The 17,755-nt window shown below is 43.9% G+C and overlaps 2 protein-coding genes across 2 annotated transcripts; both read right to left on the bottom strand.

Moving 5' to 3' along the window:
- Nucleotides 1-541: 541 nt before the first annotated feature.
- On the bottom strand, nt 542-6,342 carry creb3l3l (cAMP responsive element binding protein 3-like 3 like). Its single transcript, XM_040196818.2, has 10 exons — nt 6,125-6,342; nt 4,270-4,410; nt 3,767-4,166; nt 3,501-3,601; nt 3,243-3,335; nt 3,019-3,125; nt 2,675-2,743; nt 2,486-2,570; nt 2,309-2,402; nt 542-2,173 (listed from the first exon to the last, which is right to left on the bottom strand). Exons 2-10 carry the CDS (start codon nt 4,408-4,410, stop codon nt 1,779-1,781), a joined length of 1,485 nt encoding a protein of 494 aa, XP_040052752.2. The 5' UTR covers nt 6,125-6,342; the 3' UTR covers nt 542-1,778.
- A 465-nt stretch (nt 6,343-6,807) lies between these two features.
- nim1ka (NIM1 serine/threonine protein kinase a) lies at nt 6,808-17,106 on the bottom strand. Its single transcript, XM_040196822.2, has 7 exons — nt 16,891-17,106; nt 11,878-12,384; nt 10,773-11,128; nt 10,517-10,629; nt 9,312-9,433; nt 9,002-9,148; nt 6,808-8,490 (listed from the first exon to the last, which is right to left on the bottom strand). Exons 3-7 carry the CDS (start codon nt 11,081-11,083, stop codon nt 7,732-7,734), a joined length of 1,452 nt encoding a protein of 483 aa, XP_040052756.2. The 5' UTR covers nt 11,084-11,128; nt 11,878-12,384; nt 16,891-17,106; the 3' UTR covers nt 6,808-7,731.
- Between the last annotated feature and the right edge of the window lie 649 nt (nt 17,107-17,755).

Here is a 17,755-nt window from a genome sequence, read left to right on the forward strand (position 1 = left end):
TAGACTAACGTTGGAGAAAAGCTCAATGCATCAATGCTAAGCTGACCTGAGTGGGAGATGCACATGGCTACTGTACAGTGGAGGTACTGGCTGTGTGTGAAAACTTAGCATTAAGATATCTCTCTTACTACCTTGATGTCTCGTCAAGACAGGTGTCTGACTCAAGATATTTTTACGGGTGAAGGTATCTCAAAGACGTTTTTTAAAGATAGTTGCGTAGTATGATAACATTTGCCATTGGTGCGCTGAAAGAACGTCGGGCTATCCAACGTAGGCTAACGGGCTAACGTTAGGCTGACGCCAACTTTTGAAAAATAAAGTTCTACTCGCAAAATGTCAGAAATTTAAAAGTTAGAAATTAGAAATGTTTGTATGCATGTCAGCCTTGTAAGGTAAATACAGTTAAAATACCCCAAAACTTTCAGTTTATTTAGTTTCCAACATTGAATATTTCCGTAATTTTGGTGAAACTTGAACAAAGGGTTCAAATGTGCCCTTCGGTCATTAGACTCCTCTGCCAGATAACACATATCAAGAAAACTTAGATATATAAAAAGTTTATTATTATTATAGATGTCCAGAAATGTCATTTACTTGAAGAGTTCCAATGTACAGAACACCACAATCATTTAACAGTATTAACATTTGATTCCTGGACTGTGTCAAATGACAAGTGCATTTGTTTAACATGATCAACATTTAAAATCTCACCGACTGTCGAGTATAACAAACAGCAGTTCCAATACCATTTAGATTCCACATACCACTGATGGGAACATAAGAAACAACAAAAGAAAGAAATGCCTCACTGACAAAACAGGTCATTACATTTGAGTACATTTTACTGCAACACGGTTCATATATTATACACAGATTCAAACCCCCTGGTCGGTGCACACGGGTGCTTCAGTATTCCGGCACGTTCTGGAAGATGAGAGCTTCCTATGAAGTGGGAAACGGATTGTAGGGGTAGACTACGGTGGGCAAACGATGGCAAATTCAGTGACTAGTTTATTATTTTAAATTCTGACATATTTCTTGCTTTACTGTACAACATAAAAACAAAGCTTTCCATTTGTTTTCAAAAAGGAGCATGGATACCCTTGTTACAAGGGAAATACTAACAAAACTTTAAAAGTCTTCTAAATGGCCAAATGTCCTGCAATGGCTTAAGCATTACGGTGGTCAAGCAACCACTTTATTCAAGCTTCACGAGAATCAAGCAGCCTATTTTCTACTACGCAATGGATGTTTCTGGCTAGTCTGCAGTGCAAACTGTTGGACTACTTATTTTCACAACAATGTACCGGGAGTCCTTCATGGGCATCAGATGGTACTATCTTGATTTGCCGGCGTTGATGAGAGACATGGACCAAACATAGAACCGACCCCCTAAAATTTAGCAATAAAAAGGATCTTCTGCCATCAGCGCCGCATTGTGCATTAAAAAGAAATATGAGCCCTCAGTGCTACTTAAGTTGTATGTGGCCTACAGCTGTAAACATGTGTCGTTTATGGCGGCAGTGTCCAATTCTTTAGGTAGTTTAAACGCCTGAAATACGGAAATCTCTCCAGTTCCTTTTTGCCTACCGGACAAAAAGTGCAAATAAAGTAAACAGTAGTACATCTGAAGGTTATTAGAGGGACAGAAGATTGATTAAAGAGCCTAATAATTACTGGTATGTTCCCTTCATCCTTTTGCAAGTTAAAGCTTCCCTCTGGCAAAGCAGTAGGAACGTATAGCTCCCTCTGCTGGTTACATCGATCGTCATCTCCCACTACATTTCGTCTGAGCGGCGCTGCTGCAGTATGACGGACGGAGGGTTCCGCTCTATCCAGTTGTCCTTGGATCCCGGGACTTCGTACGCCACAGCGGCATCCAAGGATCCTTCCTGCAAGGGCCCCGCTCCGCCAGCCGGCGCCGGCTTCATCTCCGCGGCCTGAGCGGCACCGGGGAGGAAGTCCGCCGAGGAGTTGCTGCTGACTCCCGTTTCGGGGTCGGGCTGCTCCACCGCCTCGAAGCCGGGCGTGTGATTCTTCTGGCCGCCGATGGATAAGGCTTTGAGGTTCTCCAGCTCGGCTTGGGGCACTAAGAGGACTCCCTCGTCCTCGACGTAGGTTATGGCATCCAGGCTCTCTTGTGGCACCGAGCGCAAAGTCCGGGAAACGATGACTGCAAAGACGAAATTCAAGAAATATCAGTCACACAGCAGATCTAACCAACGCACACCACATTTAACATCTAGTTACAAAAGAAGATGCCGCAATAAAGTACAAATATCTAAAATCTTATTTCGAGGTGACTTACTGGAAGAGGGTGTGTAGAGCTCCTTCTGATCTTTGTTGGCCCCAAATGGATTGACCGACGGGAAGATGATGAGACAGAAAGAGAGCAGGAACACCTAGAGGGAAATCCCAAGAGAGTGTGAACAAACAACAAAGACAACCGCAGCACGACAAAGAAGGCGGCGCCGTCTTAATTTACCATGACACAAGTGCTGGTCGTGCTGGCCTTCATTGTCGACATCTTCACGATTGCCTGCAATTTTTTCAGTTGCTCTATCAAAGAGCTGCGAGAGTCAAGAGCACAAGATCCCCGTGGTGGCCGTCAGCAAATGAAAAAAGAAACTTTCTACATGCGTATTATTAGGTATTTATGCAGAAGAGCTCTTACATGTTCTGTTTGTGGAGCATTTGCACTTTCTTCTGTAGTTCCAGGTTGTGTGCGGTACAGATGGCGACCCTGTGGTAGACATTGGTTCAGTAATTAAGGGATTTTTTCCAAAAGTCTGTACAAATTAGTCACAGGCAATTGGTACACCTGCTTAACATTAGTAGATGCATTGATTAGTCAAACTATAGAAAAAGAATTGCCAACTATTTTTATATATTCAAAAGGATTGGGTTTTTTTTGGCATTTTTTGAGCCGTAACACAGAGCACCTTGTTCCAAAAATGTCGCTCAATGGTTAAGTCAATTCATTTCTAATTGATAGTCATTTCTGTCTCTTCATCTCACCTGTTTTCCAGTCCGTCGACATACACCTTCTTCTTCTTGCGGCTCTCCTGAGCAGACTGCTTGTTGCGTATCTTCCTCCTGACCCTCTTCAGGGTCCTCTCCTCAGCCTGTTACACAGAGAGAGGGCTTTCACATTACAACGTCCACATAAAAAGCCAGCCGTGAGCAGCTATTACTATATTTTAATAATTAAAACTCAAGTGAACGTTTTCTGCGTCATTTACCTTTGTGAGTGGCATGTGTGTGGGAATTGTCGCTCCCTCCTTCCCCAAAAGCCGCTTCTCTTCCTCAGTGAGCACAATCTCATGAAACTGGAACTAAAGAGGAGGAAGGACTTTAATCTTCTGTAAAATGTGGTATTACAGTTACGACATGCAGAAAAACTCAGCAGATAATGTCCCCAGCATGAATGGGTTATTTAAACTGAAGCGGTCAGTCTTCTTCAGGCAAACACTTTGATCCCCCAAAAAAGAAAAACTGACCTGATCTGCTGGAGTCAAATCCTGCGTTGAGTCCTCCATGTCCAAAGTGCAAGGCAGCTCGTCTGTGAAGTCCTCCTCTATTGCTTCACTCACCAAGTCGTCTGACAGGAGAGAAATACCTTTCGAAGTTGACTTAATCTTCTCATTTGGTGGGAACATATTCAGCATCGCTCAGACTTAACGGGCACTCAATGCTGTTTTGTCAGCATTTATTAAAGGGTTGGATAAGTTACCAAAAACAAATTCACCTATAGAACTTAACGTACCCAGATCAATGAAGACATCTGTATCTGGCTTCTCTGCCCTCACACTCTGCAGGACATCCATGTCGCGGCCTCCGCTCTGCAGTAGCGAGTAGCTGTGATCCGCCTGGACTGTCAGAGACTCTGGGCTCTCCGTCTGCATCTCTCCAGGGGCCGGGGCCCGGTCCGAGTGCACCGGGCTGGGCTGCGAGTAGCGGGGACTGGGCACCACGTCGCTGTCACTGCCGCTGCCCTGGGGACTCGGGCATCCCAGACCGGTGTTGTTTCCAACCCCGGTGCTGCTGTCGTCGGAGATGCCGCTGTCGCTGCCCAGGGGGGAGTGAGAGGGGCCCATGGCCTCCATGTTGTACCCTCCCTCCAACAAGCTGGACAGAAAGTCTTCAGTATCCATTCCCGTCAGCATCTGGGAGAAAACTAAAGGTTAGCTTTGAGGCCGAGAGTATGTCTTGGCTTTCAGACCGACTTCATCAAAAGTGCATATTTTTATTCTGTGAATGAGCTCTCACATCTTGCTCCGACAGCCAGGATTCAATGAGTCCATTCCCATCAGCAAACAGGGGCTCAGTGGATCCATCCACTTCATTGTGGAACAGCAGCCCCAACAGGTCTGTTCCATCCATGTCGGGAAGGTCCTCAGTGACTGACATCTTTAGCAGCACATCAGAATGCAGTGCACAGCGTTAACAACCACATTGACGGACACACAATATCTATACCAGAATACAAGCACAGTGACAGACTCAGCTTGGGTATTTTGACAATTTCTTCCTGCAAAAGCCTTTAACAGAGAACTTATATGTAGTTGAGAACAATACTTTGCAAGCCTGGCTTAGCTGGACCCTGGATGCAGAAATGTAAACATAAAACATTGTGTTGTTGTTGTTGAACATCTTTGTCATTACCAAGCATATTGATTACTTGGTAAACCGAAGCCATGTTCACTTTAATACAAGCTTATTTGTAAATAATAAGCTAACTTTTCACAGCAGTGAGAGAAGGATTTATGCATGGCCACAAGTACAAGATCACCTCTATTGTTTGTGGCTGTTGGGCGATTTATCATGAATAAAAGCAAATCCTAAAAAATGAAAGGCCAAGCAATAAAAACGTAATTCAAAACTTTAAGATTAAAAGCGAGTATTAGAAATGTTTGCATGCATGTCCGATTAAAACAAGATAAGAAAATACAGTTAATTACCCCAACATTTTATTTCTGTTAATCCCTGTATATTCCTGTTAATTCCCATGGAAATATTCCAACTCAATATTCCCGGAATTGCAGCCGTACTCATAGGTTGCACCACAGTAATGTAGTGCTTGGAACCATTTGCAGATGAATCAGATGATGGTGAAATAAAAATACACCATCATAAATAAATGGGATTATGCCAGCAAAAGGTCTGTTTATGCTTTTTACGATTTTATATTGTTGCAAATTTACAGAAACATATTTGGATTTCATTACGGTCATTTGATTAGGAATATTTCATACAAGGACTTTGACTGATAAAGTCATATAAATAGGTAGTACTAATATTTTTTTTTTAAATCACAACATTTCGATATTGAGTTCAGTGCTGTTCTAGTGGAGTCCCAAATCACAACAATGTAATTAGTGAATCTATGACCATGCAATGTGTGATTTAAGACAAAATGATGATTATGATGAAGCGATGGTGCACTGAGCTTCCACTCTACTATAGATACGATTCCTGGGGCCTTTTTCTGTAGCTTTCCCGACACGCTGATCTCCATGTGGAGACTGGAAACAATCCAGGAGCCACAATACGTAAGCGTGCCAATGTAAACAGGGCACTGTGCTTTGAGTCAATGAGTGGATAACACGTATACTAAATTGCTGAATTGCTTTGTTGATGGCTTCACATATTGCATCATTGCCACGCTCCCATCATGACCTCATCTTTTATTGAGCCCCGCCCCCAACATGCCTTTGTCACGAGATCCGAATGCAATGTCAAGAAAATAAAAACAATTAAGATGCATAGCATCAATTAAATTCCAGGAAATAACGTTATATTCTGCATTGCTTGCAACGGGTAAAATCTGAGGGAAACAAATGTGAAATCTGTCGTGTTTTTGCTGTCTATCATAATAAGAGCCTCGTGTTGTTGCCATTGCACTCGTGTAACAAACTGAATGTTAGTCAACTCTGCACGAGCATTCTACGTGATATAACGTTACTCCAATAGCAGGAAGAAGTAACAATACAGGCTCAGGCCAACGGCTGTTAGCTTAACAATCCTTTCATGATCTTTATCGCCAGGAGGGCGTGGTCCTTCGCGACAAAATAAACCCGTCGAAACACATTACACACTGTTAATGTCAAATTACGTTTCGTACCGTTCGATGACAGGTCACAAAATACCATTCGAGTGAGAGCGTCCGGGTGTCTTTGGCTTTCTCCACTCAGCGTTTCTTCGCTGCTGTTAACAGTAGTCTACTGTCGCGGCACCACTTCCTCTTGAAACTACCTTCCAACGAGGCAAAAATTGCGTCATCGCGTAAAGGCGGATATGAGTGCGTGAGCTGCCGCGGTGGTTCTGGGAATTGTAGTTTACGGCAACCTATCACGTATTATGCTCAAGAGCATAACTGTAGTAGCACCAGTTAATTACAACTAATGGAAATAAACTAACAAAAGATGAAAAACGATCCTTTTGGCTGATGTGCTTATTCTTTTCTCATGCCGTTTTGGAAAATACAGCAAAAATAGTATAAATGATATCAAATAATGTTTAGTATAAAATTATATATATATATTTTATATATGATTTATACAAATCATATATTAAAACATAACAAAAACATTACAAAATTGATTTAACAACTGAAGTGTGCGGGTTGTCCTTATAATTGCTTCACACTCTTATACAAGTCTGTATTATCTGATAATATTAATAATAAAGTAAAAAGCTAGACACCGGAAAAACTGCTCAAAAAAATCCCAGTCAATGCACATCTCAATATCGGGTCGATATGAATAAAACACAAAGGCATCAATGTTTCACAAAAAGACAAATGCATTTACATTTTACAATTTATTCCATTTAACACATGAGCATGAACATGGCATCAGATGGTAAAAAAAATAACAATGACTGAAACGCATACGTAGAATGTCTGAGTTTGTACTTAAAATGTATTTTGCCACATGATCAAGTAATAAAATTTTGGTGATTGGTATATTGGTATTTGTAGTCTGATGACATGTGTGTTCTTTCTCAGGCCACAGGAAAAATATAGCGAGGTCATTCCGATAAAATCAGCGTTAACAGCAGGAACGTCTTATAGAGATACATCAAGTAATGTAACATGTGAAAACTCAAGTTATCAAAAACATTAACAAGTATAATTTAACCTAAATCTGGCTGATTTTAGAACATCAAATAAAACTAAGGCATTCAAGAAATGTGCAAATGAACTCAAAGACACCATGTACCATGTTTTGAATGCATGTTTTACCACTTTTATCAATAGCATAATTTAGTGGATATCTGTCTCTTTTCCTTTAGATGTATGCTACATTAATATCTCACCAGGCTCATTGGTTTTGCTGAGCATAGCATGAACGTTGGCTAGGAATATCTGGCATACATTGCCCAGAGTAAAAAGTAGTAAATGCCATCTAATCATTATTTTAACTCAAATCCGTTATACTTTTTTACATTTCCAAATCTCATCAGTATTACAGGTCCCCGTCCAAACAGGAAACGACAGAATTAACTGCGTCGACATTCTCACAGAGACTAATATTACTTACTAGAAGAAAGATACTAAAGTAAAGAAATCCCAGATTTCAGAAGCTCACTGGGCTTTTTAACCAGGATTTAAATTCAAACTGCTGGACTGAATAGCAGTTTTTTGTATTTACTAACAAAGTCCATGCAATCTCCTCCCCCAGACTAAAAAAGCCAATTAATTCCCAGAGAGCGAGGCGAAGCACTTTGTCACAGAATCACGCAGAGTTTAGACGTGTGCCTCAAGCTGCGGTACACTTTTAGCCGTTCCTTTTTACTCGTTGCAGTTGGTCTGACTACCTGCGTGACCGCGGGCGTCCGCTCAGCAGCCCGTTTCTTGTGAGCCCGGTGCAGCAGGATCCTGTAGCATCCTGTGATGGAGCTTCTGCAGTCCTTCCCCTGGTTGTTCAAGATGTGTTCTGCGCTGATTCCCATCGCCTCCAGTGCCGCTTTCACCTCCACCTCCTCCCCTCCGAGGTCAGATGGATTGCTCTCCGCTAGGTAGGAGGGGTCCAGCTTGAAGGGCTCCATGGCGCGCGGGAAGTCCACAGGGAGCAGCCACTCGCAGCCCATCATCTGCTCCACGGTGCAGCGCTCAGATGGTATGGGATGGAGGATTCCCCTGATCAGCCTCTGGCATGCCTCGGGCACCCAGGGGGGCAGGATGTAGGCTCCCTCCAGGATGCAGCGCTTCAGTTTGGCCACGGTGTCGGCCCTGAACGGCATGGTGCACGTCACCATGAAGAACAGCATCACCCCCAGGGCCCAGATGTCCACGAAGACGCCGATGTAGTGCTCGTCCCGAAAGAGCTCCGGCGCGGCGTACGGCGGAGAGCCGCAGAACGTGTTGAGGGTCTCGTTGCGGCGGCTCAGCGTGCTAAAGCCAAAGTCCCCGACCTTGACACAGGAGCTGCTAGTGTAGAAGACATTTTCGGCCTTCAGGTCGCGGTGGATGATGTTGTTTTCGTGCTGTGTGAGTGCAAGGAGAAACTGCTGTTAAGTAAAGGCCACACACACATGGACAGAATGGAGAATGTCAGTGTCCAGCAGGTAAACGTTTTGTCATTAACAGTATTTGTATATTCATAGCTTTTGGATATTGTCGATTCAAATACAGTCAAAAAGGTAAAAAAAAATGTTTGCATGAAAAGCATACCAGCCACAAGTTATTAATAGAAAGAGAGTCATTGTATGCCCTTTAAAATATGTTGTGTGGGATCTTTAAGGATAAGAGAAGCAACATTATTAGAATCTCGCAGACGGAAACCAATGACACATTTTCTCACTGAAATTCTATTGATTCAGCAAAACAGCTGCATGGACAAATGGATAAACATTGTTTTCCTAATATTTTACGATAAACAACCCTCATATGAATATTCTGAGGTATTAACAGAATCTTCTTCTTAATCCATCCATCATTGACTTTCCAGTTATTTTACTTAAACGGACCACCTTGATGGAAACCTTATGAACTGACCATGTGTTTCACAGCAGAGAGAATCTGAGCAAAGACAATCTTGCAATTGGAGTCAGAAAGCTTCCCCTCCGTGGTGATCTTGGTGTAGAGCTCCCCTCCCGCTGCGTACTCCATCACCAGGTGTAACCGTGACAACGTCTCCACCACCTAAAAAAGGAAGTGGTGTGACCAGAATGTCAGCGAGCAGAGTCAATAAGTATATCAGATGTGTTGGGCCCAATGTTGTGATCGTCGCAGAAGTTTTTTTTTCTTTTTTGTGATCAAATAACATTTGCACGTAAATCAATGTGACTATGTTCAAGAGTCAAACCTCGTAGAGGCGTATGATGTTGGGATGGTGCATTTTCTCCATACTGGAGATCTCTCTGGACAGCAGCCTCTGAGTCTTCTGATCCAACTTGGTTTTGTCTAGAATCTTTATGGCCACTTTATCTGGTGGTTAACAAGGGAGAAGATGACAGTCAAAGATCTTGATTTGTACAGAGTCAGTAAGACCGTTATGAAAAGATGCAAAGAAATACTTAATAGGAAATGAATCAACCTAAAATATCCAGAAAACCACAGAATTGACCTAGTTCATTTGATGGAGGATCATAAACCAATTGTCTTGATTATGTTCTTTCAGAGTCAAAGCTTAAAAAGTGAATGTGCTTTTGCAAACTAAGGAAAATTGTTGTTTTATATGTGAAGTATTTGAGCACATTTGGATTGCCAGGTTAAGGTGAAATATAACAGGAATACACCAACTGTTTGGGACAATGTCCATGCCACCTTGCATACACAATTGCAATTCAATACAACTGATATTTTCATTGTATTCTGTCAAATAGTTAAATCGGCCCAGGTAACTGAATACAGTAAAGTTCTTAAGAGTTAAAATGGTGTTGAGATATCTAATTGTGCGTCAGTATGTATTATTCAGGCTGGTATTAGGCTCCCTTTCAGCTTTCAATAGAAGCATTTAAAATGCATTGGCGCTTTTAGGAGGGCTAAGTGATACACCCCCCCCCCCCCCCACAAACACACACACACACATACACAGCATGACAAAGACAAAGAAAGTACACATAGCCCAGAAAATACAAAGTGCCCGCACACACGCACAGAGCTGCCCTCTCCTCCCTCTCTTTGATGATTTGATGAGGCTTGCAGCAATTTTAGCCGTCGCTAAGGAAACTGGAGATCTCTAATCAATCCATCTGTTCAAGGGCAGCCGACAGCCTGTCTCTTAGTGGCTGAATCAGCTTCCTGGCCAGCACACGGCACTTTGTAAGCGGATTGCTACATAAGGACACACTTGTTAGTGCAGCGGCCCATTGATGGAAACAACCATATGATCATTTTAATCGAATACAAACTAAAAGAGCACCGCTGAGACTCTTAAATAGAAATGGGGAGCAGGTAGTGATGGCCAGTCTGCCCTCATACTAAAGAACAGCATTAGAGTATGTAGGATTGACACCGTTCGACAGATGCAGGGGTTTCAGTAGTTCACTTACGTCTCGTACTACCTACCTTTGGTGAGCGCATGAATTCCTAGCTTGACATGAGAGAAATTTCCACAGCCAATCTCTCCCCGAATTTTGTAGAAGCCGATCCTTCTGCCCACTGTTAGCTCTCGGACCACCCTGCGACCGGAGCACATGACAGGAGATGTACCACTTAATATTCTTTACCAGGTTGGCCACTGAGGACGATTCCACCAGCTGGTAAGTCAAAAACTAATAGTGAATAAACGCAAGGCTACGGCCTCATCTCTTGACCCCTATACCTTTCATCCTGGCACATGTCCAGGTTCAGCCTTTCCAGGGGCGTGAGGCGGCGGGTGGGCGCTCCCTCATCATCGGTGTTGATGTCGGAGCTGTCCTGGCGGCTCCAGCGCGAGTGCCTCTGGCCGCCGCTTACCACGGCCGAGCCTCCAACCGAACCTCCGACGGAGTCCCCGTTTGACTCCCCGGTTTCGGCCCCGGAAACGGAGATGCTCCCAGCGGCGCCTGCTGCCCCTGGGCCCCGAGTGCCTGCTGTCCTGGCCCCGGCTTCAGCACCCTCCGGGCTGCTCTCGGACGGGCAGACAGCAGTCATCCTGCAAGGGACTCCCAGGGGGCCGAGCGGGGGCTTAGCTCATGGCTGAGGGCGGGGGGGGGGGGGGGTTAAAGGACTGGTCGCCCGATAAGCAAAGAAAAGTGATTTGATTGATTGACCCTCATGTTATTTTGCCACAGCCATTTAACGTTTACTCTTAACTCTTGTACAGTGTTTTTATTTTTGTTACTCCGCCGCTGTATTTTGGGGGTTTTAATTCAACAGTCAAAGAATCTTATGTTAAAATACTCATCAGATGTTTAGAAGCAATATAAATAGCATATAGCGTTAATATTTGCTATTCCCGGAGCCATGACCAGGACAACTCTCTACCCTTGATTTTTCTCAGGGCGTCCTCCATCTGGTGTCCCAGTGTAGACTTGTAAGGCTGATGGTACACACCTACAACGTCCACGCTTTTATTCTCCAAACACCATGAATGTAATATAAATGTATGGGGCCAGGGGACAGGTGGGGTTACGGTGTGCGGTCCATGAAAATGTGATCGGAGTCAAGGCCAATAAGTCTGAATTGTATTATTTTGGTTTTGATGAAAAAAAGAGAACGGGTCCAAAAGACCCGAACCCATAAGGGTTAAATTTAAAGGCATGACGACTGGTGAATCTGCTATAGAGCTTATTTACATGGTGAGGTATCATCAGTATAAATGTGTTACATTTTTGTTGACTAAACATATCAGAATACATTTTGTAAAAGTGACACAGCAAGCAGAACAACTAAATTAACAGCTACTATCATACCGTTAATTAAAAAGTACAAACATCTGGACTTACCTTCAGAAGTGAGCCATTTAGAAGGTTAATTATTTCACCGTCCTCGCCCAAATCTCATGGCATAACGTCGTCATCAAACAAACGCTATGAATGCGTTTTCCCCCCCATAGAAACGGAACACAGCCTCCAGTCCAGTGACCCAAGTGCCAGTTACAAATAGTCCGCTTCACATATATCAGTTTGTCATCTGATGCATGATAGACATACGGCCTTGTTTTATTTCCCAAAAGTCAAGTAATCAAATCCATTTTGTGTGTTTTTTTTTCTTCCCTTTTGTCCAAGAGAAGGCGCTGAAGCTGGAGATCAGACCGGCCGTGGATTCATGCTCACTGGTCTCTCCTGCTTGAAGAGGTCTGCGGCGCTTTTAATGGGCTCCTTTGAGTCTCCAGGGTATAAATAGGCGACAGGTTGAGGAGGAGGGAAGAGGAGCTGGATGGGGGGGTTTAGGAGAGAGGTGGAACAGATGATAGTGTCAGGGTGCAACCATGCTGCGTTGAGCCTGACAACCTGAAGAGAGAGACAAAAAGAAGCGTCATTTATGTTGAATGTGCGGCTCTTTTATCCCTCCCAGGGATGCCCAACATCTGTGCAAAGCTAAACATGTATTTCCACAGCCACCATGTTAAAGAGTTTGTGCGCTCGTGTTCACTTCAGTGTCCGTGTATTGTAATCCGTACGCTCAGCGCTCGAGTCCCGCTCCGAGGGCGACACAGGCTCAAGTTGCCATGGGAGCCAAACCGGACAAAGTAGAGGTCCCTCCCCTCCATCACTTCTACCACCAAGAATATACCAACTCAAGCTAACTTATCACATTTCAAATGTGGAGTATGAGGGATGAATTATCCCTCATACTGTGTGTGTGTAAGGCACAGTACGTATTCACTTGTAATGATTGCCTGTGCTCAGAAAACAAAGCTCTAAGAATGTCCCACGAGAGGAAGCAGACAGGGTGACTGACGTGTTGAATCCTGATTTTGCAGACATATATGTTCATTAGAAAGCTCAAATCAGTCAAACAGACTCAATTAAAAAGGTAAGCTGTTTGACATCCACACAATAGCAAAAAGACAAAAACGCATCGTCTAATTAAGATAAATTTCACTAATTTATTGCTGTGAGATCCTATTTCTCAGTGCTGCAAAATGTCCCAAAGAGTCCAGTTTTACAGTTCATATCATAAATACAATTGACATATTGGTCAACTTAGTGTAACATGGTGCTTCTCTCATCCATCTCTGCAACAAGATGAATTAATCTATATTAAAGCCTCGCCAGGAAATCAAAGCCATTGTCTTTTGCGAGGCCCGCGGTCTCCGAGCCTTCAAACACCTTCCTGCCGTGGCACCATGAATATCTACGCATTGATCTCAGGCAGCCTAAAAGGACTTGCTAAGAGAGGAGAGGCTTCCACTTTACAGCACAAAGCAACAACCTCATAAACGTTGTACCTGCCTTTCACGTATGTAAATAAAAAGACTAAAAAGGACAGCCGTGCATGAGAGGAACACATCAATTTTGAGCGGAGCCAGAAAGACTTTGGGATGTAACTATGAAACTGCATTTTTCATTATTAGATGTTTATTGTTGATATACTGAGTAAGGCCAGCCAGTGCAATGTCACACAGCTAATCAGACACCCGTTTGTCGTTTCACATCAGTCACCTTCCTCCAACTGTATTTGCTTCTCCCGTTTTTCTTTAAATATCAAACTGCACAACTAGCGAGTTTTCTGCTGCTCTGAGGTCAAACCAGTTCCCTGCACAGCTGCTGGTACGTCACTGGCTCCAAACTCCCTTATCTGTAACATCTTGTACAGAAAACACTTTTTTATTTCCTTTCATACACCGTGAAAAGACTGTGAAAACAAAAGGAGTAACGGACTTAACCCACCTCCACATGGACGAGGCTAACCCAGAATTTTCATATGTCACAGCATAAGACAACTACAAAACCAGGAGCTACAGGAGCAGCCATGCTTCTAATCTGAGTGCTCTCCAAGTCAGCTTTCTGGAGGAAGAGGAGGAGGGAGCTTAAAAGACAAAGACAAGAGGATACGGAACTTGAGCATGTGAGCAATGTAAATCATTTGATGAGAAAGCCAGAGATGCCCAGCAACAACAAGAGGATGCTCAGATTAAAGAACAAGAGCTAGAGTCAGCGCAACTTTCAGTTTCCAGTTTTATGAGACACAATCTCCCTGAAGATGATGATCAAGGTGGAGCATCTGCTCTTACTCCCCCATCTCACCATGGAAATGCATCAACTTCTTTTTATAATCTACCTCCCTCCAGGATATTCACTGCGGCCCCGCCAAACCTGACGTATGCTGATTCCCATCCTTATTTGGCTTTAACTCGCCCACTTCGTCGTCATCATCATCATCATCATCATTCATGCCTGGTCCTGGACCGCCCACTTTCACTGGTGGTTTACCCCCAATGCAATCCGTGTCATTCCAGCAGCCACAACCGGTTTACCCACATCCGCAAACCCACAATATCAGCGATTTGTCCACAGCCTTCGCCTATGAAATATCAAGACCTTCACTCCCTGTGTTTAAGAGTGTCCGAGAGTGATTTTTCCCTCCTTAAAATGGCTCTGGATAACCTTCTCGGAAATCTAACCTTAGAACATCTTCAGCACCCAGGAGAGAATACATTGGCTAGATCCAGCATGCATGAAATTGACCTTATTCCACTGGCACTTCAGGAGAAATGTGGTCAACCAAGCCTGCTGGTTCAAAGTGAGATTGGAGCAATTTTGAATTCCCCCAATATTCGCATGGGTGACGTGGAGGCCTTTTCTGTCCATGCTCTGGTTGGAATGCTGCTGTCCCTGGAGGGCCTTATGGGACTGAAATAAGATGTGGCCCTCATGTTGACAGACTCGTCAGTAAACTCCCAGTGCAGTATAGAGATGGATTTCTATCATCCCTTATACTGCAGGTCCGTCTGCAGCTGGTCTCTATGCTGTGAGGGACGTGACCGAGGAGAGCTCCTCTGCTCGGACAGGAGAGCGTCCTTCTTAGCTCGCACCCGCTAGAGCTCCTCTGACAGACTGCATATGTTGAATCAGATCGGCCTAGGCCTCCATTCATGGTGTGGGAGGTGGCTCACCACTTGGTGCCTCCTGTGGGAAGGAGGGCAAATTGCATGCAGTTTGTAACACCCCGGGATCCCAAAGGAGTGCGCTGTGAAACGTTGCTGGGGAGAGGGACCTTTGGCCTTCTACCGCGACCTTTAACCACCATCAAAGTCAATTACCAATTATCTGCCTAAGGAAGAGAAGGCAGAGGGTTGTCCTGGCACACTTTGTTTCTGACCACTTATTGAAAAACAGAAGCCATCCCCACCAGCTGTGGATCGAGAATTAAGACACACTTCACCAGCTATCAAACATCTGTTTTGTCCCTGAAAAGCCCCTCACCTTCATTCCAAATGCTTGTCACATTCCCTTTTTCACGTGCATTCAGGCACAAAGACGACGCACGCGCAAACACACGCACCCTTTGCACGAGCACTCGTGTCTGTGCGTACACACAAGTGTGTGTGTGTGTGTGTGTGTGTGTGTGTGTGTGTGCACGCACAAGCAGATGAGCGCTCTCCACACAAAGCTCCCCCAGTGTGTTAATTGAGACACAGGAATGACAAGAATAAAAAGCTCAACAGTGACGACGATGAAGAATACGGGCAGTAGGAACAGAGAGACAGGCTTCTCTTGTAATGGTAAAATATAATGATGCTATAATGTTTTATTACATTAATGTCTAAAGCTAATCATGACTTTAATTCTGAGGAAGTTCCATGAGCTCAGCTCCTTGCCTGCCTTCAAGCCAACAACAAAAGTAAGGTGTTAACCCTTTCAGTGTATAAATATATCTGTGCTGCTCTCATACATTAAGAAGAAGCTTGCCACAGACGGAAAATACAACTTTAATTCTACGAGACTTTATAACCGATTCCCGATTGCGTGAGAAAATCCTCCACAACACTCTGGAATCTATGGGAGTAACATCTGACCTCACAATCCGTCGCTCCTGAAACTGCACAGCAATAATACATGGAGATATACGGTACGCAACTTCACCATTGTTCTTACATGTATTTTGTCAGGCATTCATCTTGTGTAGCATGACTTCTCCCTACTGTGGTTATGAAACGGCGAGAGAGAGAGAGAGATCTCTCTGAGGCATTAACAAAGTAACCATGACGATGTATGCAGGGAGCATGAGAAAACATAATGCCGCAGACACTTTTAATCCTGCATTCACCAAATTAAATCCAAATCTATTTGGCCAATTACATTTTCCTGCTTTAAAGAGCCATCTGAGTGTGCATTTGATTCACTGTCAGTGCTTCAAAGCGGTCTGCATCAAAGAAAGAGCACATGAAGCGCAATGTTTCATGTGCTCGGACTGATTGGCCAGCCAATAAATTAAAAGAACAAATTGCATTTCTGTCGGAAGTAATCAGACCACTAAAAAAGTGCTATCGCTTCAAAGAAACGGAAATGGTGTCTACAAAAGTGAAATACATTGCCTGTGCAATATGCAATACATTCAAAATTTCTGGCTAATTTAGAAGAGGGCAAATGACACACAGATTATAAGGCAATGTGGAGAATTTTTATGGTTCCATTTGCAAAGACACGCAATGTGCTGGTGACGTGCAAATCTAGCTGAGTCATATGAATCGCTCATCTCTCTCAGCAACCGACAGCAACTTTGGCATGAAAAAAAGTGTGTATATGCGATATAAACCCTCCTCTCCATTCATTTAAGGCCACGGAAAAGTACTTGGAATAATTTGACAAACAAATTGTATCTATCTGTGTTGTGGTGCAAGGAATATAACGACAAATACATAAGTAAAATGCAATTTAAAAATTAATTGTGATTTTTTTTTTTTTTTACATTTTAAAACAGGAAGCTGCTCTGGAGTAAACAAACCCGTCTGTTCATTGAGTGGTTCGTCTGTCGGTGTTCAATGGCAACAGTCAACAGCAGGCCATTACCTGCACCGGGCCGGCGACGCTCCCTCCATAATCCCGTCACCACGACATGACGTCACATGACGTGACCGTGTCTTACTTGCGCGGGTGTCTTCACGAGCCCGTGGCGACCGGCTTCACCGACCTCGCCGTGACATCACCTCGGTCCGGCATCCACACGGTGACACTGAGCTCCCCGGTTCTCCGCAGCAGCTGCTCCGCGCGGTTCGGTCTCTCTGTGGAGGAAATCCGCTCGTTTGACGGGTGAAGCGACCAATGGGCGGCGGAGTGCGCGAGTCCTGCGTGGGGCTCTTATCCAATCAGATGCGCGATGGCGGTTCAGCACCACGGGAACTGTCCGCGCCAGGAGGAGGAGGCGGGATGTGACTCTGGCAGAGTCGTAGCGCAGGTTCAAGGTGGGGTCAGGGGTCAGCCGCAGGGCGGAGCGAGAGGTGTCTCGAGCTCACTATGTGTGTGTGTGTGTGTGTGTGTACCGGGTTGTTTTAATATAAATATGGATGACTACCAAAAGCTTAAAAAAGGAACTAAAACATATTAAGGTCCACTCCGCTTTTTATGGGTCTTTCATCTGAAGCTCCATGGTCTTCCTCAGTGGATGTTTTGTAGCTCCTTATGTCCTCACTGAGAAAATGAGAGATTATTTCCTTCCAATGTTACTTACTGGGCAATAATCTCATGTTATAATTTTTTATAACAACATAGCTCAAGTAACAGATGACTAAGTTAGGATCAGGACATTCTTTCAATGATATATAATGACTCACAATGTGCTCAAACACATTGTAGAGGTAGTACTGTTCATGTCTACATGAGCAAAATACTTCATGGTTGCACAATAAAGTGAAGAGGGTATTGGAAGCGGTTCTTG

This window comes from Gasterosteus aculeatus, chromosome 13 (assembly GCF_964276395.1).
Source record: "Gasterosteus aculeatus chromosome 13, fGasAcu3.hap1.1, whole genome shotgun sequence".
NCBI classification, from domain to species: Eukaryota; Metazoa; Chordata; class Actinopteri; order Perciformes; family Gasterosteidae; genus Gasterosteus; species Gasterosteus aculeatus.